This window comes from Scyliorhinus canicula, chromosome 7 (genome assembly GCF_902713615.1).
Source record: "Scyliorhinus canicula chromosome 7, sScyCan1.1, whole genome shotgun sequence".
Lineage (NCBI taxonomy): Eukaryota > Metazoa > Chordata > Chondrichthyes > Carcharhiniformes > Scyliorhinidae > Scyliorhinus > Scyliorhinus canicula.
In genome coordinates this window covers 80,983,256-81,008,328 of record NC_052152.1, presented here as the reverse complement: position 1 = coordinate 81,008,328, position 25,073 = coordinate 80,983,256, and the positions used below count along the sequence as shown (strand labels likewise).

General features: G+C 46.1%; 1 protein-coding gene across 10 annotated transcripts in view; it reads left to right on the top strand.

Moving 5' to 3' along the window:
• The window catches only part of dmd (dystrophin), a 2,667,466-nt gene that overhangs the window by 1,490,489 nt on the left and 1,151,904 nt on the right, over nucleotides 1-25,073 (top strand). For all 10 annotated transcript variants that reach the window (XM_038802261.1, XM_038802266.1, XM_038802267.1 and 7 more), the window contains one exon: nucleotides 22,171-22,321. In XM_038802261.1, coding sequence (XP_038658189.1) covers nucleotides 22,171-22,321 — 151 coding nt within the window. The remainder of the gene's footprint in view (nucleotides 1-22,170; nucleotides 22,322-25,073) is intronic.

Below are 25,073 nucleotides of genomic sequence, written 5' to 3'. Positions count from 1 at the left end.
AGCAACCAAGGACACTACATGATTGGAGAAAGAATGCAAGTTTGAGTGATGTGCTCCCTACTCTGCAGGTGATAGAAACTTGGGCATTATTTTACCATTACTTGTCCAATTATCTTTGCAGATTCTGTTTAAGATAGGTCTCTTACCTTTAATTCTCTCGAGTTCATGTTTCTTTTCTATGTAATGCTGGTTCCAAGTTTCTCTGACTTGCTTCCAAAATATACAGGCTTTTAAAATCCAAATTTGATGTCACCTAATTGGGGTCTTAGATTTTTATAATTAAAAGAATGACTGATGTCTTTTGCTCACAGTTGCCTCTTGATCTTTGAATGCAATGCAGTTTCCTCACACGCAATATAATTTGAACATTTTAAATTAGGAGTGGGATGACAGGGACATTTTGTGTGAAGGATAAGATTATTATGGTCTTTGGGTATCATTGTCAGAAAATAGGGGAGCAAATGCCATGAAGATCTTTTTAATGTTATCCTACAACCATGCCATAGACGTATTGAGCAATATGCTCTGATCAACAACCATGCTTGATAATGATAATTCATAATAAGTGCACTGGTGCCTAAACTATTGCCATGGTGATAGAAGCTTCATTATTTGTGTTACCTTCAGATGTTCAGATTACTGTATTATAATGTTCTGACCACCCACATTTTGACTTAAGTAAAAAAGAATGCCGTGCTTGAATAGATATAGTTGGTCAGCCAATTTTTAAATAATGGAGACGACAAAGAATAAGCCCTGACCTTTCAATCCATCGCAGGGCCTACTGTTTTTTAAAAACGTTTATGGACCAGCTGGTGTCAACATAATTAAAATTATTCAACAATATATCATTTTGTTGTCTTTCCAGTGTCAAGAACATCAGAAGTAGGAGCTAGAGTAAGCTATTTGGTCCATCAACCCTGCTCCACTATTCAATAAAATCATGGCCTTATCTCCACTTTTCCTACGTGCCCCCTTAACCCTTGTAGATTAAAGATCTGTCCAACTCAGCTTTGAATATATTCAATGATCCAGTTTCCCCTGCACTCTAGAGTTAGAATTTTAAGTTTAAGGACACTATGAAAGAAGAAATTTATCCTCAACTCTGTCTTAAATGAGGGACCCCCTTTAAGACCATTTTCTCCAGGTCAGCTACTCTGTCAAGTCACATATTTGCTCTGCTGTTGGCTCCTGGTAAGTATTGCTAATAAGTGCATGTCTTGATACCAGGTTTCCTCGAGTCTGCATATTAAAATGACCAAAATGCAATAATTATTACTTGTTGAGTTACTGAATTAATATGAGCGCACTCTTGAAATATTAACCGTTTAGCGAATTGGATGGAGCATTGAACAAACCCATGGGAGTAGTCGAGGAGAAGAATTTGGCGAGGCGGGAGGACAGTAGCCTAAGTAATGCTCTGGCACAGGTACCTGAAAATATGGGGGGCGAGAATCTTCGCAAATGCGGAGAGTCGTAAAGGCTGCCGTGAAACTGGCCGTGTTTCACGGCAGCCTTCACGCCCGTTCCCAGGACCGGATTCTCCCGCCACATTTCTCCACCGCCGCCCGATAAAATGCGGCTTGATCTTGTTGGGTGGTGGAGGGGAAATAGTGCGTCCCTTTTGGACGCAGGCCCGACGATCGGTGGGCACCGATCGCGGGCCTGTCCCTTCCCGAGCACAACGGTGGTGCTCCCGCCCCAAACGGGCCTCTGGATGCCCCAAACGGGCATCCAGTGCCCGTTTTTATGACGGCAGCGAGCAGGTTTGTTTGCTGCCGTGAAAAAGCGGGCGTAAAGGCCCGGCCGCTCGGCCCATCGGCCGCGGAGAATCGCCGCTCGCCGTAAAAAACGGCGGGCAGCGATCCGTGACGTGGGTCGGGCGAGGGGGGGGGGAGAATAGCGGGAGGGCATGAAAAATGTCGGGAGGCCCTCCCGCTATTCTCCCAACCGGCGTGGGCAGCGGAGAATCGCGCCCCGTTTCCTCAGGATCTTGTTGAATTTAGCAGCAAGACTGAATATGAAAATTTTGACTCCAGTTGCTGGCTGGCAGAAACCCAGAGAAGAGACCGAGATGTCTGTCAAGTGGGAAGGCCAGGCCACAACAGGATTAAATAAGATGGATTGAAGGAAGAAAAGATCATGGCCAGGACCGTTTGAATGGCAAGGCTTCTGTCATGCCATCCGAAGAGTCCCCACTGACATTGTCTGCCATGCAGCCATTCCATGCATGAATGAGTGTCAGTTGGCTGCAGGTAGGGCATCCGCCCTTCACGCGGGTGGATATCCCAACTCAGAGAGCTGCCAATCATTCAGGTTGGTCGGCAGCTCGCGAGCCAGCAGGAGCTGCAACGGACAGAAGAGGAACTTCTTGAAGACGTGAAGACATTGGAGCGTAAGTTTCAGGACTGGATGGAAAGATAAGTCTTGGGGGTCTCAGGGCAGGAAGTGTAGAAGGATGGGGAGAGGCTGGGGGTTTGGGCTGAGAAGGGGGAAGATGGAAGTAGGTTTAGCAAACACAGAACCACAAGACGGGTGCTGCTGATGTTATAAGAGGGCTTCTGATGGAGACACCCTATTCCCCGTCCCACCAAGATGATCGTCTGATCACCTTTAACTTCCGCCATGCCTGGGAAATCCTCCCAACATTCACAAATTTAGACTGGGTGGGAAACAGCCCTTAAGTGGCCAATTATTGGTCACTGAAGGGCCTCAATTGGGACGGGCCTCGCCTGCCCTGGCATAAAATTGCTGAGAGGTCGTAACAGGCAGGAATCCAAGGGAAAAGCTGTCTCCTCTATTTTGTGCTCTCTGCTCCTAAAACCCACCAGTGGGGTGAGTGAAATTCAGGCCAAAGGGTCGAACCAGTGTCTTGTACAGATTCAACATAACCTCCTTGCCCTTGTATTCTATGCACTTATTAATAAAGCCGAGGATACTGTAGGCTTTATTAGCACTTTCTCAAACAGTCCTGCCACTTCAATCATTTAGCACATAGACACCCAGGTCCTTCTGCTCCTGCACATCCTTTAGAGTTGTACCCTTTCTAAATTGTTTCTCCATGTTTTTCTTACCAAAATTAATCATTTCACATTTCTCCACATTGATCATCAATGCCTGACTGTCTTCCTATTCCACCAACAATCTATATCTTTTAAAGTTATCCACTATCATCCTTACAGTTTACAATGCTTCCAAGTTTAGTTTCTGACACAAATTTTGAAATTGTGCCCTGTACACCAAGGACCAGGTCATTAATAGATATCAGGAATAGCAAGGGTCCCAGCCCCTGACATCCTCCACTGGAAAACTTCCTCCAGTCCATGAAGGACTACTATCATTCAGCCAATTTTGAAACCATTTTGCTACTGTATCTTTTATTCCATGAGCTATAACTTTGCTCAAAAATCTGTTGTGTGGTACTGTGTCAAATACCTTTTGGAAGTCCAAGTACACCACATCGACAATATTATCTTCATCAGCCCTCTCAGTTAATTCTTCAAAAAAAATTAGTTGAACGATTTTTCCTTGAGAAATCCATGCTGGTTTTCCTGAACATGCTGGCTATTATTATTGTCCCGAATTATTGTTGCTAGGCGTTTCCCACCACCAAGGTTAAACTTCCTGACCTGCAGTTGCTGGGACTACCTTTTTTGAACAAGGCTGCAACATTTACAATTCTCCTGAACTCTGGAGTTTTTTTCCTCGGATGTGGGCGTGCTTGGTTAGGCCAGCATTTCATTGCCAATCTTTGATTACCCTTGAGAAGATGTCGGTGGTCTGTCATCTTGAATCACTGCAGTCCACATGGTATAGATACACCCAGCATGCTGTTAGGGAAGGAGTTCCAGGATATTAACTCAGTGACAGTGAAGGAATAGCAATTTATTTCCAAATCAAGATGGGGAGTGGCTTGGAGAGGAATCTCCAGACCGTGGTGTTCCCATGTATCTTCTGCCCTTCCAGATGGTAGAGGTCATGGATTTGGAATGTATTGTCCAAAGAGAATTGGTGAGTTCCTGTAGTGCATCGTGTAGATGGTACAGACGACTGCCACTGTGTATCGATCTTGGAAGCAGTGAATGATTGTGGATGGGTGCCAATCAAGCACATTATTGTGTCCAGGATGGTGTCAAGCTTCTTGAATGTTGTTGGAGCTGCACTCATCCAGGCTAGTGGAGAATATTCCACCACATCCTGGCTTGAGCCTTGTAGATGGTGGATAGGCTTTGGGGAGTCCGGAGGTGTGTTCCCACAGGATTCCTAGCCTCTGATATGTGCTTGTAACTACAGTCTGGTCCCTTCCCTCTGACCTTGCCATCATGGGTGACACTACCAGGAGCTTAAGACTCCCGATGGCATTGCTCTTGGGATCATCGGAATGTTCAAGCCTCTCCATGGCAAGGTGGCAATCCAAGGAAAGGTCAGTCCAGCTAGGTTTCTGGGCAATGGTCTGGACAGCATCTTCTCCGGTAAAGACAGATATTGGAAGCAGTTTTGTTGCCCCATTGCGCCCGGCACCAATCTCGTGCCAGGAGCATCATGGGAGAGGTTCAAATCAAGCTTTGTACCATGTGCCTGAGTCGGGTGTCTCACGTGCAGTTTTGCCAAGTCCTCTGACCCGCTGCATGATCTGGATGACGCCCTCACTGGGCGTGATCCAGATAGTCATGTGGCTCATTTAAATATACACAGCCTTTTTGAGGTCATGTTCCCCTGGCACCCGGAGATCACCGGCTACACTGGCGAGCCCACAACCAGTGTTGTTAGTACTGGTCTCTAAAGTGGAAACCAGGCGAAATTTGGATCAAGGTGAGAATTATCACCACCTACGCCAAATTCCCATATACTTAATGGGAGCCACCCCGTATACAACGGCCTCCTTTCATTCCATGGCCTCCCCAGCAACTGGTCATGCTGACGCCGATTAGTACTCCTTTTAAAAAACGTGAACATGGCGAAAGGGCTTCTGTGGGGAGCTGAGGAGGGGCGTAGCCAACTATGCTCGCAGGCAAAGAGCCCAGGCATGCTGTTTCTTGCCACCCCAGTGCTAATGGGAGGGGGGGGGGGGTGAGGGATCCTCGGCTGGGGATGGGGGACCCTCCGCAGTGGTGGGCCGCCATAGGAGGAGGGGGGGCAACCGGGAGATAACCGCTTGCGACATCACCATGCCAACCCCTGGATCATTTATCTATTCCAGGGGAACCTTTGTCTCTGTCCGTTTACCCCAAAGACCCCCAACCGACTGCCGAGGTCTCTGCCATTGGTAATAGGGAATTGGCAGTCATGGTTGAGTGAGCACTTCACATATCCCAAGGAGATTCCCGTGGTTGGGCGGGCCATGTGGAAGTCATTGCCTGGAATCCCAATCACACCTTGATGTATGGACACAGTGCTTGAACGCTGCGGGGGGCAACAGCACACATGCAGCAGGCAACATCGAAACACCCAATGGATGGGACACAACACCAGGTACATGTCCGCGGCCGGAAGGTGGGTGGGTGCCATGGAAAAGTGGGGTGGGGGAGATGCCTGGAGAGATGGGCCAAATATTCGGAGGTCAGCTCGCATTGCAGAAGAAAATGACAGAGGCATCATAATGGTTGTTCACAAAGGTGTTTAATGTGTTTTACAATCCCCCACTCTCCAGATTGGGGCCACCCCCTGCCCCCCGGTGCCCTCAGTGATCCTCAATGTGCTTGGCCCTCCTAGCTCTGCCATTACATTTAGGTGTGTCCCCAGGATGCACATCTGAGGTGGAGGCACCCAGCTGCTTACCTCATCCCGTGGCCTTTGATACCCCTGGCGGGCGTCCTCTAAGGCTGGAGGGCCTCGATGCTCTTGGCGGCACGTGCACAGCTTTGCAACCCTGTTCCATGTACTGACTTCAAGACGTAGCCTCATCAGAGGTTTGGAACACAGGGAAGCTGGTGGCCACCATCGCCACTCCATGGGACAGGTCCTGGTTGGCATCCAGTGCCCCCTCCTGTTCGGCACCCACAGGGCCCTAGGGTTCACCTTAGAATGGAGGGCAGCTTGTTCGAGCCCTGACTGTCCCTGCATCATCTGGCTCTGCCAGCCCTGGCGACTCCCCAATGTCTGCACGATCTTGTCAACGCCTCGGCGATGCCCTCGCTGATTGGGACATGCTCCGCGATGCCTCGACAGTGCACACCTGCGACTGGGACAAGCTCCACAGCGCCTCGGCCATGCCCAACTGAGAGCGGGACATTCTGCCTAGATCCTTAGCCATGGCCGTCACTGACAGCACGATGCCTTCGACACCTCACTAATGGTGCCGACATCATGCACCAGGCTCTCCACTGTGGTCACCACCCGAGCAGTGTTGGCCTCGGAGCCACGCATTGCCGCGCCATCTCCTGCACCCATAGCCTCTTGGACTCCTCCAAGTGGCTATGGATCTGCTGGAGTGATGCTGACATCTCCCTCTGAATGTCCCAGCTGCTCCCAATGATCTCTATCAGCTCCGGGTAACTCTGTACGACAGGCTCTGCATCAGGCTGGGACCCAGCTGGGTCCTGGATCCAACAACCCTCCAACTGCTGTTTTGCCTGGAGGTTCCTGCCTCCACCTGATGTGCATCATCATGGTGCTCACCAGATTGTGCCCGAGAAGCCTGTCCACTAACAGTTCTCACCGAGGAGTGTGTATCTGCGCTGGTGGAGGGTGAGGATGACAGCTGTGCCGCGACTATACGGTCGCATCCTCGGAGCTCTCCTCCAAGGTATTCACCTTGGTGTTAGGATGGTCCGGTGTGGTTGGCTGGAGGACTTACTGGAGAATAGACATGTGGTCAATCGGAGGGATGGGTCAATCAGTAAGGGAATAACAGCTCATGTTTGACAGGTCCTCCGGTGGAGCCTGGTGGTTCCTCACCCTCTGCAGCGTCCGCCAGCCTCCGCGTGGGTGACCGATCTGTACTCAGCCACCCCAGTGACTTCCAGGGCATGTTCTTCGAAGGAGGTGAGGACTCTTAAGTCCAGGACCCCTTGACTGCCTGGGCCGTCTTCCGTGATTATGGGAGAGCTTTTACTGAGGTGACCCAAAGGGGACATCATTAGCCACACGCGTCATTCACAGTGGTGGGAAGGGGGTTGTGAAGGGAGGGTCGGGGAGGGAATGGAGGGAGGTTTGGGGGTCGCACGGGGAGTTAGAGGGTGGATTCACCCTTGGGTGGGGGGGGGGGGGGAGAGGGGGCAGGCGTTTGTGTCTACTTACTCCTGCTGCCCGGTGTAGGTTGTTGACCTTCTTATGGCACTGGAGGCCAGTCCTCCTGGTCACACTCCCCGAGTTCACAGCTGCTGCCACCTCATCCCAGGCAGCACTGGCTGCCTTGTGGCTGACTCTCCGGGATATTCGGGGGAACAGAACATCCCTCCTGGCCTCCATGGCATCTGGCAGCTTCCCCAGATCTGCGTCCCTGAATCTTGGGGCTGTCCTCTGCGTTTTCATTGTAGCGAGCTGGCTGGGGTGAACTGAGCAACTGCAACTAAAGGGTTGCTTGACCTTGTTAGCAGGGGGTTGGTGAGGATGGTCCCGACAAATCAGCTGGTGAGCCTTCATTTGCGGTGAGAAGCCCATGAGGCCTCGTTAAGTGGACCAATTAACAATGAATTTTGTTGCGTCGCAGAACAGCAGGGAATCATGGCACTTCCCGCTCACTACGATACATAGAGATTTTTCCGGAGAATCACACCCTTAGTCATTTTTTGTGAGGATCTTGCCCATAAAGTATCAACTTGATACTTTAACAATGCACCATGTATAAATCACCTTTTTAATGTCTGATCGGCCATACTCCTCCCTTTACCTCCTTTTTACCATTATGTGCCAATAGAGGACATTGGAATTCCCTTTTGTGTTGCCCTGTCTCTTTTTAGGCTCCCACAATGTTTCTCGTTTTGTTTTTTCACCTTTCCCTTAAACCTTCTCTATTCAGCCTGTTTCTCGGTTATATTTTCTACCTGACATCTGTCATAATAATAATAATCGCTTATTGTCACAAGTAGGCTTCAATGAAGTTACTGTGAAAAGCCCCAAGTTGCCACATTCTGGTGCCTGTTCGGGGCAGCACACTTTGTCTTCTTTGTCCTAACTTCTATCTCTTTTGGCATCCAGGGCATTCTGGTTTTACTTGCCCTCCCCTTCAAGGGAATATGCCTTTGATGTGCCCAAACTATCTTGTCTTTTGAAGGTAGCCCATTGTTCAGCAACTGGTTTTTTCTGCCAAACTTTGACTCCAATTTATTTGACACAGGTCTGTTCTTACACCATCAAAGTTTGCTTTCCCCAGTTAATTATTCTCACTCTGTAATGTTCTTATCCTTTTCCACAGTCACCTAAACCTCAGGATGCCTTATGATCACTGTCCCCTAACTATTGTTCCATTGACATTTGATCACTTGATCACCAATGCTTCCTTTCTCTTCCACTTGAAGCATACTGCTGTCAACTTTGTCTCTGAATCCACTATGGTCCTTCTCTGCCCTTTACAGTACCACAATCCCAGTCCATATTTGGATAATTAAAACATTTAATTGACAGGCCCACCACTGAAAATAAGTTTTAGTTGCCGGCACCCTTAACCCCCCCCCTTTGTTAAAACTGATAGTTGGCATAGGTCGGGGTTGAATTTCCCAAATTTTAAAATTTCCCCCACCCTTCCCACCCACAGTATCACTATAAGCACATACTTTGATATTTGTTCAGTATCCGGTGAGAAACATCTGGCTAAGTTACCCTTAATGTTTTCTACAGCAAAAATCTATCTAATAAGAACATAAGAACATAAGAACCAGGAACAGGAGTAGGCCATCTGGCCCCTCGAGCCTGCTCCGCCATTCAATTAGATCATGGCTGATCTTTTGTGGACTCAGCTCCACTTTCCGGCCCGAACACCATAACCCTTAATCCCTTTATTCTTCAAAAAACTATCTATCTTTACCTTAAAAACATGTAATGAAGGAGCCTCAACTGCTTCACTGGGCAAGGAATTCCATAGATTCACAACCCTTTGGGTGAAGAAGTTCTTCCTAAACTCAGTCCTAAATCTACTTCCCCTTATTTTGAGGTTATGTCCCCTAGTTCTGCTGTCACCCGCCAGTGGAAACAACCTGCCCGCATCTATCCTATCTATTCCCTTCATAATTTTAAATGTTTCTATAAGATCCCCCCTCATCCTTCTAAATTCCAATGAGTACAGTCCCAGTCTACTCAACCTCTCTTCATAATCCAACCCCTTCAGCTCTGGGATTAACCTAGTGAATCTCCTCTGCACACCCTCCAGCGCCAGTACGTCCTTTCTCAAGTAAGGAGACCAAAACTGAACACAATACTCCAGGTGTGGCCGCACTAACACCTTATACAATTGCAACATAACCTCCCTAGTCTTAAACTCCATCCCTCTAGCAATGAAGGACAAAATTCCATTTGCCTTCTTAATCACCTGTTGCACTTGTAAACCAACCTTCTGTGACTCATGCACTAGCACACCCAAGTCTCTCTGAACAGCGGCATGCTTTAATATTTTATCGCTTAAATAATAATCCCGTTTGCTGTTATTCCTACCAAAATGGATAACCTCACATTTGTCAACATTGTATTCCATCTGCCAGACCCGAGCCCATTTACTTAACCTATCCAAATCCCTCTGCAGACTTCCAGTATCCTCTGCACTTTTCGCTTTACCACTCATCTTAGTGTCTTCTGCAAACTTGGACACATTGCCCTTGGTCCCCAACTCCAAATCATCAATGTAAATTGTGAACAATTGTGGGCCCAACACGGATCCCTGAGGGACACCACTAGCTACTGATTGCCAACCAGAGAAACACCCATTTATCCCAACTCTTTGCTTTCTATTAATTAACCAATCCTCTATCCATGCTACTACTTTACCCTTAATGCCATGCATCTTTATCTTATGCAGCAACCTTTTGTGTGGCACCTTGTCAAAGGCTTTCTGGAAATCCAGATATACCACATCCATCGGCTCCCCGTTATCTACTGCACTGGTAATGTCCTCAAAAAATTCCACTAAATTAGTTAGGCATGACCTGCCTTTAATGAACGCATGCTGCGTCTGCCCAATGGGACAATTTCTATCCAGATGCCTCGCAATTTCTTCCTTGATGATAGATTCCAGCATCTTCCCTATTACCGAAGTTAAACTCACTGGCCTATAATTTCCTGCTTTCTGCCTACCTCCTTTTTTAAACAGTGGCGTCACGTTTGCTAATTTCCAATCCACCGGGACCACCCCAGAGTCTAGTGAATTTCGGTAAATTATCACTAGTGCATCTGCAATTTCCCTAGCCATCTCTTTTAGCACTCTGGGATGCATTCCATCAGGGCCAGGAGACTTGTCTACCTTTAGCCCCATTAGCTTGCCCATCACTCCCTCCTTAGTGATAACAATCCTCTCAAGGTCCTCACCTGTCATAGCCTCATTTCTATCAGTCGCTGGCATGTTATTTGTGTCTTCCACTGTGAAGACCGACCCAAAAAACCTGTTCAGTTCCTCAGCCATTTCCTAATTTCCCATTATTAAAACTCCCTTCTCATCCTCTAAAGGACCAATATTTACCTTAGCCACTCTTTTTTGTCTTATATATTTGTAAAAACTTTTACTGTCTGTTTTTATATTCTGAGCAAGTTTACTCTCATACTCTATCTTACTCTTCTTTATAGCTTTTTTAGTAGCTTTCTGTTGCCCCCTAAAGATTTCCCAGTCCTCTAATCTCCCAGCAATCTTTGCCACTTTATATGCTTTTTCCTTCAATTTGATACTCTCCCTTATTTCCTTAGATATCCACGGTCGACTTTCCCTCTTTCTTCCGTCCTTCCTTTTTGTTGGTATAAACCTTTGCTGAGCACTGTGAAAAATCGCTTGGAAGGTTCTCCACTGTTCCTCAACTGTTCCACCATAAAGTCTTAGCTCCCAGTCTACCTTAGCTAGTTCTTCTCTCATCCTCTTGTAATCTCCTTTGTTTAAACACAAAACACAAAACACTAGTATTTGATTTTACTTTCTCACCCTCCATCTGTATTTTAAATTCCACCTTCATACTCCCAGAATGCCTTGATCCACTGCAATTTGCATACCGCCACAACCAGTCCACAGCAAACACTATCTCCCTGGCCTTACACTCATCACTGGAGCATCTCGACAACAAGGACTCACACGTCAGACTCCTATTTATTGACTGCAGCTCCGCCTTCAACTCCATAATCCTGGCGAAGCTCAAATGAAAACTCCAAATCCTAGGATTGGCTACTCCTTCTGTGACTGGATCCTCGACTTCCTGACCTATAAGCCATAATCAGTAAGGATAAACAACAACATCTCCTCCACAATAATCCTTAATACTGGGACCCCACAAGGCTGCGTACTTAGCCCCCTACCATAATCCCTATACACACGACTGTGTGGCAAAATTAAGCTCCAATTCCAGCATGTTTGCTGATGACACGACTGTAGTGGATCGGATCTCTAACAACCATGAATCAGAGTAAAGGAGGGAGATAGAGAACTTAGTAGCGTGGCGTAACAACAACAATCTCTCTCTCAATGTCAGCAAGACTAGGAAGCTGGTCATTGACTTCAGGAAGCCAAGTATTGCTCAGATCCCTGTCTGCATTAATGGTGCCGAGGTGGAGATGATTGACAATAAATCAAATCAAATCAATATTGCTTCCAGTTAAGAAGGAGGTGAGAGAAGATTAGAATTTTGAACTTAATTTGTGCACTTATTGTTGAACCTAACTACCAACTGCAGCCCACACACTGTGATTATTTAAGCCAGCAATAAAACCCTGATTCATCTGGATTTTCCATTAAACTTCCCACAAGGTTATCTTAATGCATTTCTATATTTAAAATAATAGTGAATCATATTTGGTTGCAAAACATTGTGTGCTCTGATTCCCCCACCTTTCTGGTGGTAATTTCTACCTCTTTATTTAGCAGACTTGAAAATAATTTGACCATACTTTCTATTCACCTATTCATTTTTAATTTAAATGTATGACCCTTGATCTGGACTTTCATACAATGTAGAAAAACTGAATCTATATACCCCAAGTTGTTCAATCCAAACTGTCTTGTCAAGTTACCCTCTGTATATGCATTATAAGAATAACAACCCAGCGTGGCTAATCTCTCCCTTGCAATTTGCTGGCTTTTCCAATGGTGCAGCAAATGGGCAGCTAAGCATGTGGAAAATGCAACAAGGCAAATTGGAAACTCCCTGTGCAGAATATTCCATGTGCAGGCCAACAAACCATTAGAGTGTCCTCTCTGCTCTGTGGACTGGCCAAACAGCCTGATTATGGGTCTGAACTGTCTCTCACACTTTGTTCAAGAACACTGATTTAAATCTTATGAAGAACAATACATTCCTCTGAGAGAAGGTTAGTTTCAACTATTCACATGCAAGCATGTGGTCTGACAGAAAAGATTAAGCTGTATTGTAGACACATGAAGAAAAATGATTGTGGGAAAATTAAGTATTTTTGATGTGTAGGTTCCTCTTCTATTTTTTTCCTGTATCCCATTGTGTGACATACTTGCTTCACTCGAGGACAAGCTTTCCCTTGTGATATGTATCACAGCTGTTGCTTCGCAGTAGCAAGTATCTCTATTGGTTTTCAGAATGCTCGATGAGCTTTTTGCTCTTTGAGGACATTCTGCAGATAAACGAATCTGAAATATTCAGTGTTAGCCTTCTTTTGAATGTTTTAATATGTTATGCTTCTCATTAAGTCTGAGACTAAAAATAATGTGGAAGGTTAAAGACCTTACTGTTGCTGGGAACCTGCAACTAAGGTGCCATGCTGTGAAGGCATGTCAGCACTTGAATGGTGAATGACTTTTTATAGCACTACATAAGTATTTAACTTCATTTACAACAAGATGCACACACTGCAATATGGCTGTTCAGCATCTAACCTTGTAGTAGCCAATCAACAAGAACATTTTAGACAAGAAATTAATGGAAATTAACGTTGACAATCTAGTTTAGAAAATTAGTTAAACATACTCAAGGCTCTGCACCCAATTAAATTACAATCTGAGTTCATGTTGCAATGTTTATATGGATTCCTGTTGTAATTTCTTTTTGCATGCAATAAACAAAGTGCCATCAGGTGGTTGAATGAGATCAGTCCTTAAGCAAATCGCTATTCGCAAAATGCAGTCGGCTAAATTCAATTTCAATCTTGACTTTGATGTACACGGTCAACTTAGTTTCATTTTAATAGTATGACTTTAAAAATTCAAACGGAAAGATAAAAACTAGAAGCCAGAACGCAAGACTCTGACTGCAAATTCAATTCGAGCTGTCTGTGATTTAAATAGATGACATGTTAGTATTTAAAATACTGTGTGGTGCAGCAAACTCAGTGCAAACCGTGTGCAGCTTGAAAAGAGAATTAATCAAAGCGGGGCAAACTTATTTTAAAAGACACCATATTCTTGAATGACCTGTTTAATACATACCTTAATGGATTCAAATAAACCTTGTGGATCTAAACATTATTCGATTGGCTGCCTGATTGTTTTTTAAAATTGGATTCTTTATTCCTCTATTTTTCAGTGTATCAGTCAGGTGTATAAAACATTTTTCTGAGGTCATTTTGATGTCTAAATGAGATAAGATAATCAAATGATGAGCAGTGTGATGAGCACAACTCTGGATAATTAGGGGAAATATTATACTTGGCTCTTGAATCCTGAGTTTGTATTTAATTTTGAATCAGGAATTTTCTACAACAAGATGTGTCACAAATGAGATTGCTCAGATTCTTTCCTGTGAGAGGCGTCTTGCCATAATTAGATGTACATTGGAATTAACATAGAAACATAGAAAATAGAAGCAGGAGGAGACCATTCAGCCCTTCGAGCTTGCTCCGCCGTTCATTATGATCATGGCTGGTCATCAACTTCAATACCCTTATCCTGCCTTTCCTTCATATCCCTTGATCCCTTTAGCCCCAAGAACTATATCTAATTCCTTCTTAAAATTACACATTTTTGCCTCAGCTATTTTATTTGGTGGCAAATTCCACAGATTCACCACTGTCTGGGTGAAGAAATTTCTCCTCACCTCAGTCCTAAAAGGTTTGCCCTTTACCTTCAAACTATGATCCCTAGTTCTGGACTCCATCCATTGGAAACATTTGTTCTGAATCTACCCTGTCCAATCCTGTTAGAATTTTGTAAGTTTCTGTGAGATCCCGTTTCACTCTTCTGAACTCCAATGAATATAATCCTAACCGACTAAGTGTCTCCTCATATGACAGTCCCCCCCATTCCAGGAATCAGCCTGGTAAACCTTCGTTGCACTCCCTCCATAGCAAGAACATCCTTCCTCAGATAAGGACATCAAAGCTGCACACAACACTCCAGGTGTGCCCTCACCAGTGCCCTATACAATTGCAGGAAAATATCTCTATTCCTATACTCAAGTCCTCTCGCTTTGAAGGCCAACATACCATTTGCCTTCTTGTTTATAAAATATTTTTATTAAGGCATTTATACACAACCACTCTCCCCCCTTTCCAAGGTCACTCACCCACACCCCTGGCTTCGGTGCCCCTTGGTCCCTCCACTCCAACAAAATCCCTCTCCAAGCTCCCAGGGAGGAAAAGGCCAAAACATCGGCCTCTCACACCCCCCTGGACCCCCGGGTCTTCCTACACTCCGAATGTCACCACTTCTGGACTCAGGGCAACCTTCACCTTCAGCACTTCGGACATTACATTTGCGAAACCGACTAACTGACTAATGCGGGGCCTAGCGCACGAAGAGGATGCATTCACTCTCCTCAGAGCCTCCTCCCACAACCCAGACTCCATTTCCCTCCCCATCTCCTCCTCCCACTTCCGTTTAACTTCCCCGTTTAACTTCTCCTATCGGGGCTCCGTCACAATCCATTAACTCCTTACACATCTCCAACACTCTACCCTCGCTGACTCCTGTTTTCAACACCACCTTATCCTGCAGCCCGGGGGTGGCAGGTCGGGAAAGGACGGCACCTGCTTCCTAACATAATCCCACGTGGCAGTACCGGAATCCGTTCCCGCTGGGCAGCTCATACTCCTCTTCCAATTTGTCTGGACATGGAATGCTGTCCCCCACAAATAGGTCCCCAAACCGTTCGACCCCACCACTGCCACCCCCGGAACCCCGCGTCCAACCCCACAGAGGCACACACATGATTATCGCAAATCGGTGCCCACAGAGACATGCTTTCCATTCCAAAATGCTGCTGACACTGGTTCCACACTCTTAGTGCTGATACTATCACCGGGCTTGTGGAGTACCTGACTGGCAAGAACTGAAGCGGCGCCATCAACAGTGCCCTCAGGCTGGTCTCCTTACATGAGGACACCTTCATCTGCCCCCAAACCCACCGCTCCTCCACTGCACATTTCTGAACCACCGCAATCCTCGCTGCCCAGTAGTAGTTCTACAAGCTCGGCAAAGCTAACCCACGCCCCCCATTGACCCCTCTCCAAAAATACCCTCCTAACCCATGGAGTCTTCCCTGCCACACACAAACTTCAATGTCATTCCATTAACATTCCTAAAAAAAAACATGGGCACAAAAATCGGGAGGTTGTAAAACACAAATAAAACTTCAGCAATACCGTCATCTTTATTGTCTGGACCAGACCCGCCAAGACAATCTCACCTCTTAAAGTCTGTCTTCATTTTCTCCACCAGCTGCACCAAGTTCAACTTTTGCAACTAGGCCCAACTCCACACCACCTGTATCCCAAGGTTGTGAAAGGTCGGCCCCAGCCGCCTCTCCTGTCCCCATGCATTAATTGGAAACACCTTGCTTTTCACGATAATTAGCTTGTACCCCAAAAAACGGCCAAAATTCCCATGATCCTGTCAAAGTTCCCAATCAGGTCCGAAATATATAACAGGAAATTATCCGTGTACAAAGAAATTCAGAGCTCCATACCGTCCCCCTACCGCTCGATACCACTCCACTCCCTCAAACTCCTAAGTGCCATTGCCAGCAGTCAATTGCCAGGGCAAAGAGCAGTGGACACCCCTGCCTTGTCCGCCAGTGTAACCAAAATAACCCAAGCTGACCTTGTTCATCAGAACTCTAGCCTTAGGCTCATTATATGTCAACCGTACCCAAATCCCTGCCGAAACCCAAACCCCCTCAACACCTCAAACAAATGCGCCCATTCGACCCAGTCAAACGCCTTCTCCATGTCCATTGCCACGACCATTTCCACTTCCCGGCCCTCCATAGGCAGCATTATAACATTAAGCAACCTTTGTATGTTCACTGACAACTGCCGCCCCTTCACAAACCTCGTCTGATCTCCGGCACACAATCCTCTATCCGCATTGCCAGCACCTTCGCCAACAACTCTGTATCTACCAGCTACATTCAACAGTGAGATCAGGCAGTACAAAACACACTGCTCTGGATCCTTGTCCTTCTTTAGAATGAGCATATCGAAGCCTGGGACAGTGTGGGGGGAAGCTCCGCTCTCACCATCGACTCATTATACATGTCCAGTAGCAGAGGCCACCGCTCCAACCCAAACTTCCTTGAGTATTTGACTGGGAACCCATTCCGCAGAATCACAGTCACAGAATTTACAGTGCAGAAGGAGGCCATTCAGCCCATCGAGTCTGCACCGGCCCTTGGAAAGAACACCCTCCCTAAGCCTACACCTCCACCCTATCACCACACTTCCAGCCTATCCCCGCAACCCCACCTTACCTTACATGTTGTGGGCACTAAGGGCATTTTAGCATAGCCAATCCACATGCCCCTGCACATCTTTGGACTGTGGGAGCAATGGAACTTGGGACCCTGGCACTGTGAAGCCATTGTGCTAACCACTATGCTAACGTGCTGCCCCAAGGCCTTCCCGACCTGCACGACCCCACGCAATCCAGTACCACTCTTGGCCCAAGAGGGTCCCTGCACCTTTGTAGCCTCAACCCTCAGGAACTCCAGTCCATCCAAAAATCACCTCATTCCTTCATCCGATGCCAAAGGCTTCAAACCATACAATCTCCATTCAAAAGCCTCAAAAACTATGTTCATCCCCCCTGGCTCCGATACAACCGTGCCCCTATAATCTCTCAGCCTCCCAATTTCCCTCGCCGCTGCCTGCTTCCACAACTGGTGCACAAGCATCCTACTAGCTTTCTTACATGCTCATTTACCGCCCGTCTGGCTCGACGCAATTGCGCCACCGCCTTCCCGTGGACACCAGCCCAAACTCCATCTGGATTCTCTGCCTCTCCTTTCGGAGGCCTAGGTAGGTTGCTGTTTCCAAGAGTCGGCGCAGACCCAATGGGCCAAATAACCTCTTTTTTCACTGCAGGGATTCCATATTTCTTCTATGATTTAGTAACGTCTCCTCCGGCGCCACCAAATATCTCTGATCCACCCTTAAAATGTCCTCCACTGACCTCAACCTCTCAGCCCGCTCCGCCTTCTCTCTGTGCACCCGAATCAATATAAATTTCCCTCTTCCCACAGCCTTCAGCACCTCCCACAACATTGGTGGAAACCTCTCCCGTCTTATTCTGCTCCACATAATTTTGGATGGCCACTTTCACCCTCTCGCAAACCCCCTTATCCGCCACCAACTTCATATCCAATCTCCACCGCGGAAGTTGAGCCTCCCCCTTTGCCACCCACAAATCCACTCAGAAAGCACAATCGCTGAATACTCTGATTCAACCGCCTTTGCCAACAGTTCCTTATCCAAGACAAAGAAATCAATCCGGGAGTAGACCCAGCATACATGAGAGAAATACAAAAACTCTTTCGTCCTCGGCCTCTCAAACCGCCACGTGTCCGCATCCTACATCCATTCCATAAACCCTTGGATCTCCTTCACCATGGCCAAAACCTTCAAGGACAAGACACCGGTCCAACCCTCCATAATCAGTTGATGCGAGCCGAGGTCCAGAATCTTTGCCTCACAAAATTCACTTTGCTCCAATGTGGGGCATAAACATTCACTCGCACCACCACCGTCCCCTCCAGCTTCCACTCACCTTCACAAACCAACCCACGAATCACTGGCAATGCTTCCCACCTCAAAAGCCATCCTCTTATTTATCAACACTGCCACTGTCCTCGTCTTTATATCCAACCCCCAATGGAACACCTTCCCTAACCAACCCTTTCTCAGCCTCGCCTGGTCCCCCAGCTTTGTGTGCGTCTCCTGAAGAAACACCACGTCTGCCTTCAAACCCCTGAAATGAGCAAAAATTCAGTAGCTTTTAAACATTCAAACCCCGAACGTTCCACGTAATCAACCGGGTTGTGGAGTTCCCCGCTCCCCTCTCAGCCATAACCCTTCTTTAACCGGCTTCCCCAGGTCCATGCCTCGTTCACCCTCATGGCCCTCCACAAGATGTCCGCTGTCATCTCCCCTTATCCAACTCCGTCACACCAGCTCCACTCAAGTCAGAATCTCTCCTCCGCCACCACCCCCCCAGCCATGAAGAAAGAAAAAGAAAACCCAACCACCCCCTCCCCCTTTCCATCCACAGATCAACCTATCACTTCACTCCCATTAACTAGCCAACCAGCTAGCATGATGGCCCCATTTGAGAGCACTGCCTCCCCCTCCCCCACCACCTTTCACCCGCAATTGCCAAGAATAGCAAAACACACTTCCCCATTCAACGCCCATATACATTAAATACACCAAGCTGCCTCATATGCGGACCCAAATTCCCCACAATAATATCTCCAAACATGAATGCCCTCACACACCTCCAAGTCCATGTTCTTCCATAAATTGGCTCACTTCCTCCGGTGTGTCAAAATAAAACTCTTGATTTTGGTATGTGACCCACAGAGGAGCAGGATACAGCACCTCTTTGATTTTGACTCCACTTCCTTGTAGAACAGTAAGAAGTCTTACAACACCAGGTTAAAGTCCAACAGGTTTGTTTCAAACACGAGCTTTCGGAGCACGGCTCCTTCTTCAGGTGAATGGAAAGGCTTGTTCCAGAAATGTTTATATAGACACAGTCAGGGATGCCCGGAATGCGAGCACCTGCAGGCAATCAAATCATCAAAGATGCAGAGAGAGAGGTAACTCCAGGTTAAAGAGGTGTGAATTGTCCCAAGCCAGTTCAGTCGGTAGGCCTCTGCAAGTCCAGGCTTGTTGGTGGGGGCCGAATGTAATGCGACATGAATCCCAGATCCCGGTTGAGTCCGCATTCATGCGTGCGGAACTTAGCTATAAGTTTTTGCTCAGCAATTTTGCGTTGTCGCGTCTCCTGAAGGCCTCCTTGTAGAATGCTGACCCGGAGATCAGAGGCTGAATGTCCTTGACTGCTGAAGTGTTCCCCAACTGGAAGGGAACAGTCCTGCCTGTTGATAGTCGCACGATGCCCGTTCATTCGTTGTCGCAGTGTCTGCATGGTCTCGCCAATGTACCACGCTTCGGGACATCCTTTCCTGCAGCGTATGAGGTAGACTACATTGGTCGAGTCGCACGAGTATGCGCCGCGTACCTGGTGGGTGGTGTTTCCACGTGTAATGGTGGTGTCCATGTCGATGATCTGGCATGTCTTGCAGAGATTACCCTGGCAGGGTTTTGTGGTGTTGTGGTTGCTGTTCTGAAGGCTGGGTAATTTGCTGCAAACAATGGTTTGTTTGAGGTTGCGCGGTTGTTTGAAGGCCAGTAGTGGGGGTGTGGGGATGACCTTGGCAAGATGTCCATCCTCGCTGATGATGTGTTGGAGGCTGCGAAGAAGATGTCGTAGTTTCTCCGCCCCAGGAAAGTACTGGACGACGAAGGGTACTCTGTCAGTGGTGTCCCGTGTTTGTCTTCTGAGGAGGTCGGTGCGGTTTTTTGCTGTGGCGCGGTGGAACTGTCGATCAATGAGTCGAGCGCCATATCCCGTTCGTACGAGGGCATCTGACTGTGTCTATATAAACATTTCTGGAACAAGCCTTTCCATTCACCTGAAGAAGGAGCCGTGCTCCGAAAGCTCGTGTTTGAAACAAACCTGTTGGACTTTAACCTGGTGTTGTAAGACTTCTTACTGTGCTCACCCCAGTCCAACGCCGGCATCTCCACATCCTTGTAGAAGGCAGCCTTGATCCGATTGAAGCTGGCCTGCCACTTGGCCAACTCCACACCCAAGTCCTGGTAGATCCTCAGTATGTTTCTTTCCCAGGTGCACGTTCTTGTTTCCTTTGCCCACCTCAGAATCTTCTCCTTGTTGAGAAAACGATGCAGCGTCACCACCATCGCCCTTGGCAGTTCCCCCTCCTTCGGCCTCTTCCTCAATGCCCTCTGTGCCCAATCCACCTTGGGGGGGGGGGGGGGGGGGGGGGGGGGGGGGGAATTCAAATACCACGTCACCCACCAAATTCTCGAACATGCTTTTGACCCTAATAAAGATTATTATTATGTTCGCAACATACTCTGTGGCCTGCACTCCCTCAATCCCTACAGGCAGCACCATGATCCAGGGATTCTGTCTTCTGGAACGATTCTCAAGTTCCTCCACCTTCACCCACCACCTCTTCTGGCTGGACCCCAAGTGAACCATCTCTGCCTCCAATGAGCTAGGCAGTCTCCTACAGCCTCCTCCACCTTCCTGAGCACCAGACCCTGCACGTCCAGCCTCTGCTCCACTCTCTCTATTCCTAAGTGGCTCCACGACCTTCGCTATTCCTCTGAGACCTCCTTCATCTATTGCTGGAACTTCACATTCACAAAGGCCACCTGTTGCTCAGTAGAAAACTGGGTGGGCAACGCCACCCGAGAACACTCTGCCATCTTTTCCTCTGTCACATTTCGAACAATCTCTCGGCCAAGCTGCTGCCTCTTACTCGTTACACTCCTTGTTTGTTAAGACATAAACCAGCCCCACCGACGAGCATGACTTTCTCAGTGCACATGCATCCCACACCAGGAAAACAGCATAAATTGGGTGTAAAGGACCAAAGAATTCCACCTCGAGCGGGAGCCACTTAATGTGTTCCATGGTCGCCACCGGAAGTCCTTCTTTTGAAATCAACTCTGACCACAAATGTAATAACCTCAAGGATACACAGTGGGGGGGGGGGGGGATCTAGAAAGTGTAAGTTAACTTTTCAATTAGCATGCTGTAATAAATCAGCTTACTACTTCTGGGAGAATTGGGCGCAATTCTCCCAGAAGGGGACAAAGTCCCCTAGCGAACGCGACACTCGTATAACGAAACTGAACAGAAGACGTTCGGCCGAGACCACACATATCCCTGTTCTGTAGCCAAGGTAGTGGAGGTTCACCATTTAAATGATGACCCGATCTCCCCAAGTCCCTGAAACAATCCCAATACCATCACCCCAGCCCACATGCACAATGGGAGGATCCGCCTCCGCACCGCTCCCTAACACCCCGGCCCAATGGCGCGTGTGCAAAAATACCAGCTTGGCACATTGGCAGTGCCAACTTGACGTCCTGGCAGTACCCATGCCAGCTGGCAGTGCTACCTGGGCACCTTGGCAGTGCCAGACTGACACTCGGGGTGCCAGGCTGACATTGCCAGGGTGCCGAGACAGCACCAACAGTACCAGGGCACCACCAAGCCCAAAGGAGATGCAGCTGGGGACCTCTGATTCCCCAGGGAGACCCCCACGAGTGCCATTCCATCTGGTCCCCATATGTGGGGACCAGTGCTAAATGGCCCTCACCCGAGGTCTCTGAGGAAAAGGCAATGAATCCCAAAGCCTCAGGTACCTTGGGAATCTACACATCAGATTGAGGCTAACTGCCTCGCATTAATATGCAGATTTGCAAAAAGGTGAACTCGCCCATTTACATTGCCATGTCTCACGAGATCATGTTGGATCTGACAAGATGTAGCAAACTGGGTAGATCCTGGGATCAGGGTCTCCAGCTTTCATCAGCCATGGCAAGCAGCTTTTTGGGTGCAGCATGCCCTTTGGATCGTGCCTTCACTTTGAACAATTCTAAAATAATAGCTTTGATGTTGGACATTTGAGTTCTGTGCTACTTAGTTTAAAGTAATATTATTGTAGTTAATCAGTGTTATTAAGGTCTGAATTGCAATTTTATAACCTCATGTTAACTCATGGTCAAACTTACAAAAGAAAAATGCTCTTTTCTTCTACCCAGGCGATTTGATAGATGTGTGGAGAAATGGCGTAACTTTAACTATGATATGAAAGACCTGGCCAAGTGGATGACAGAAGCAGAACGGATCCTGGCTGAAATGAGGGTGGATACGGAAAATATAGATCCAGAGAGAACCAAGCAGAAACTCAAGGTAATTATTCATTGAGTGTCTGCTTAGAGAAGTAGTCACAGTTTTATGTTGGAACAAGTCCTGGTTAGGAAATAAATATCAGAGTCCATTTTCAATAAAAATAACATTTTGAAAACTATTTTAGCAAATACTGTTTAGTTCACAAATACCATTAAATACATTAGAAGTCTAACAATCAAAAGGGATATTCATAAGCATATATATTTCTGTTCATTTTGTAGTGAATTTTGCAATGTTCTTAAGTTTGTTATGTTGCCATGCAAAGACCAATGCAACCTGGATACCAAAGAAGAAAAAACCCGTAGTTGACATTCTGATACTGACACAACTGTAAAAGGCAATGAGATTTATATGCAGTCCATGGTCCAATGTGTTAACAGTGTGTCATCATTTAAACCATATTTCATTTACATTCTTTGTGGTCCTTTGGCATAGAAGTACATTATTTACAGTTAAGCGGCAGCATATGTTCAAGTATAATTACAAAGGAACCATAAGTCTTTATGGGCTGAATTGTTTTTGAAGACTTTACAGATACAAGCCTGGTGGGATAGAAGGCAATAAAAAAATTCCATTAGCTCGGCAGTAATAGAAACTGTTAAGTATTCTGTCTTTTACTGGATTAGTGATGCAGAGCTTTATGTGCAGTGCTTGGTGACCCGTATATAAAATTAACAGGGTGTATGTTTTGAAGTGCAAGTATATGCCCTTGTGATTTGATCAAGAAATAACCTGTCCTAAATGCACAGAATTGGAACATACTAGATAGAATGTCTTAACCTTAACTTGACCTATGATACCTGAGATAAATATGTATTTAACAAAAGACTCAAAAAGATCCAACATCCATTGTGATGCTCATGGGGAATCAAAATCAGGTGCAGGTTTCCGGTGAAGTGAGGTTAGGAGGCCAAGGATAATTGGGCAGAGGCATGCAGATGCACTTCAGTTGTCGTTTTAAAGTTAAACATCATGATGCTATGATTTTCATGTTATTTATAGTTCAAAACCGAAGTTCACATAATTTGAGAAGCACGGGAGTAGAGTTAATTGGAGTTTTCCTGACTACAAGCTGAGAAGCTGATACAACTGCACTACTTGTGAGGAGGTGGAACTGCAACATGACAAGTTTACATCGGCAATTTATATTATAAATATAGATATGGAATTTTGAATGAGAAAGAAAGAGCAGGTTAAATGGAAAGTTAACGTGAAGTGCCTGAACTTAATAGGGTCATTCAGGTGGAGTCAAACTAGAGCTCTGCAAAGTTAGAGCATAACTTCCATCTCTTTGCATTCAGCCCTCTTACCAGTGTCCCACGTGATATCATGCTAACTCAGACGGGGCTACTTTGATAAATAATTGTGGTTCTCCTCCAACCACACTGATTTCACTCATCTAATGAGGCATGACTTAATTAAGCAATAATGGACACATGCAAATAAAACAGGTTATAACTGAGGACATGCAGCTTGTTTGAAGGACAATACATCTGGTTCACTGCTTTTATTTAAGCTGCCATTCTCTATTAAAATCTAATTTACAGCTAAGCATTTGATACAGCTATAGAATGTGACGATTTGTGGTGGGTGATTAAAGTTGTTCGTGTTGCATTAAAGATGCCATAGCAGTTTTGATTGGTGCAATCTTATACATGTAAATTATTTGTAAATATGTGATCTATTTGAAACCTGATGAAATGTTATTTCAGAACGAGAGTCATGTTAGCTAAGAATGTTTAGCAGCAGAGAAGGTATAATAACCCCAATAAACTACACGTTAACGACATCCTGCAATTTGGATAATAAAATGTGAAAAGTATGGAACTTTAGCAAGTGTTGTACATGGGTAAGTGGGAACATTTAGTCGGCTTTTTGTTAAACTTCAGAATTTTGCTTACACCTGACATTCCAAGTTTGGATTTGAAAGGGAAGTATTTTTGATCAATTAAATTATCTGCTTAGATCAGGAGTTATGTCCTTAATTGAAGTTGATATTACTTTGCATAACTGTATCTGGAATAACTGTCGTCTTTCAGGTGTGATGCACCAGTTTTCAGGGTTTGTTACCATTTCTGGTCTGGCTCCTTCTGCTGCTGCATTCTTTATGTTCCTGTTGTAGCAAAGATCTTGGTCCTCAGCATTATAACTTGGGAAAATCTGTTTTGAATGCAACTGCGCTAATTCTGCATAAGTTGTGTTTTCTTCTAGTTCTGTCCCAAATATTCAAAGTTGTCTATCATGCACTCTTGAAAATGAAGAAGAAAATGAATTGTCACCTGGAATCTTTTGTGCATATGTAGTATATATTGAACATGTTTTGTGCATGCATGGTACATATTGAACATCTCCCCATCCTGCAGATACTCATTTATTAAATTTCTCTACACTCAGCATGATTGGAATGTTACAGTACCTGGACCAGACCCCAATGTATGTTTGGAAACCAGACAAGAAACCCCAACAATTTTTAAACTTTAAGGAAAGGATACTTCACTCCAGGAGTGATTCCACTAACAACTAGGGATCATTTATATTAACAAACATTATCATTAGCACAGGATTAACATCCAAGGACAAACAGCTTAAACTGTTCTAAAAAGAATAAAGAAAGATCATTGAGCTTACTTTCCAATCTACTTCTAAAAGTTTAATAAAGCAAAATCCGGATGCACAGGCCAAATGCCACCTATTAATAAAGTTAACATTCAGTGGCTTACAGATTAATTCACAAAGTCCTTGGGGGAGAATA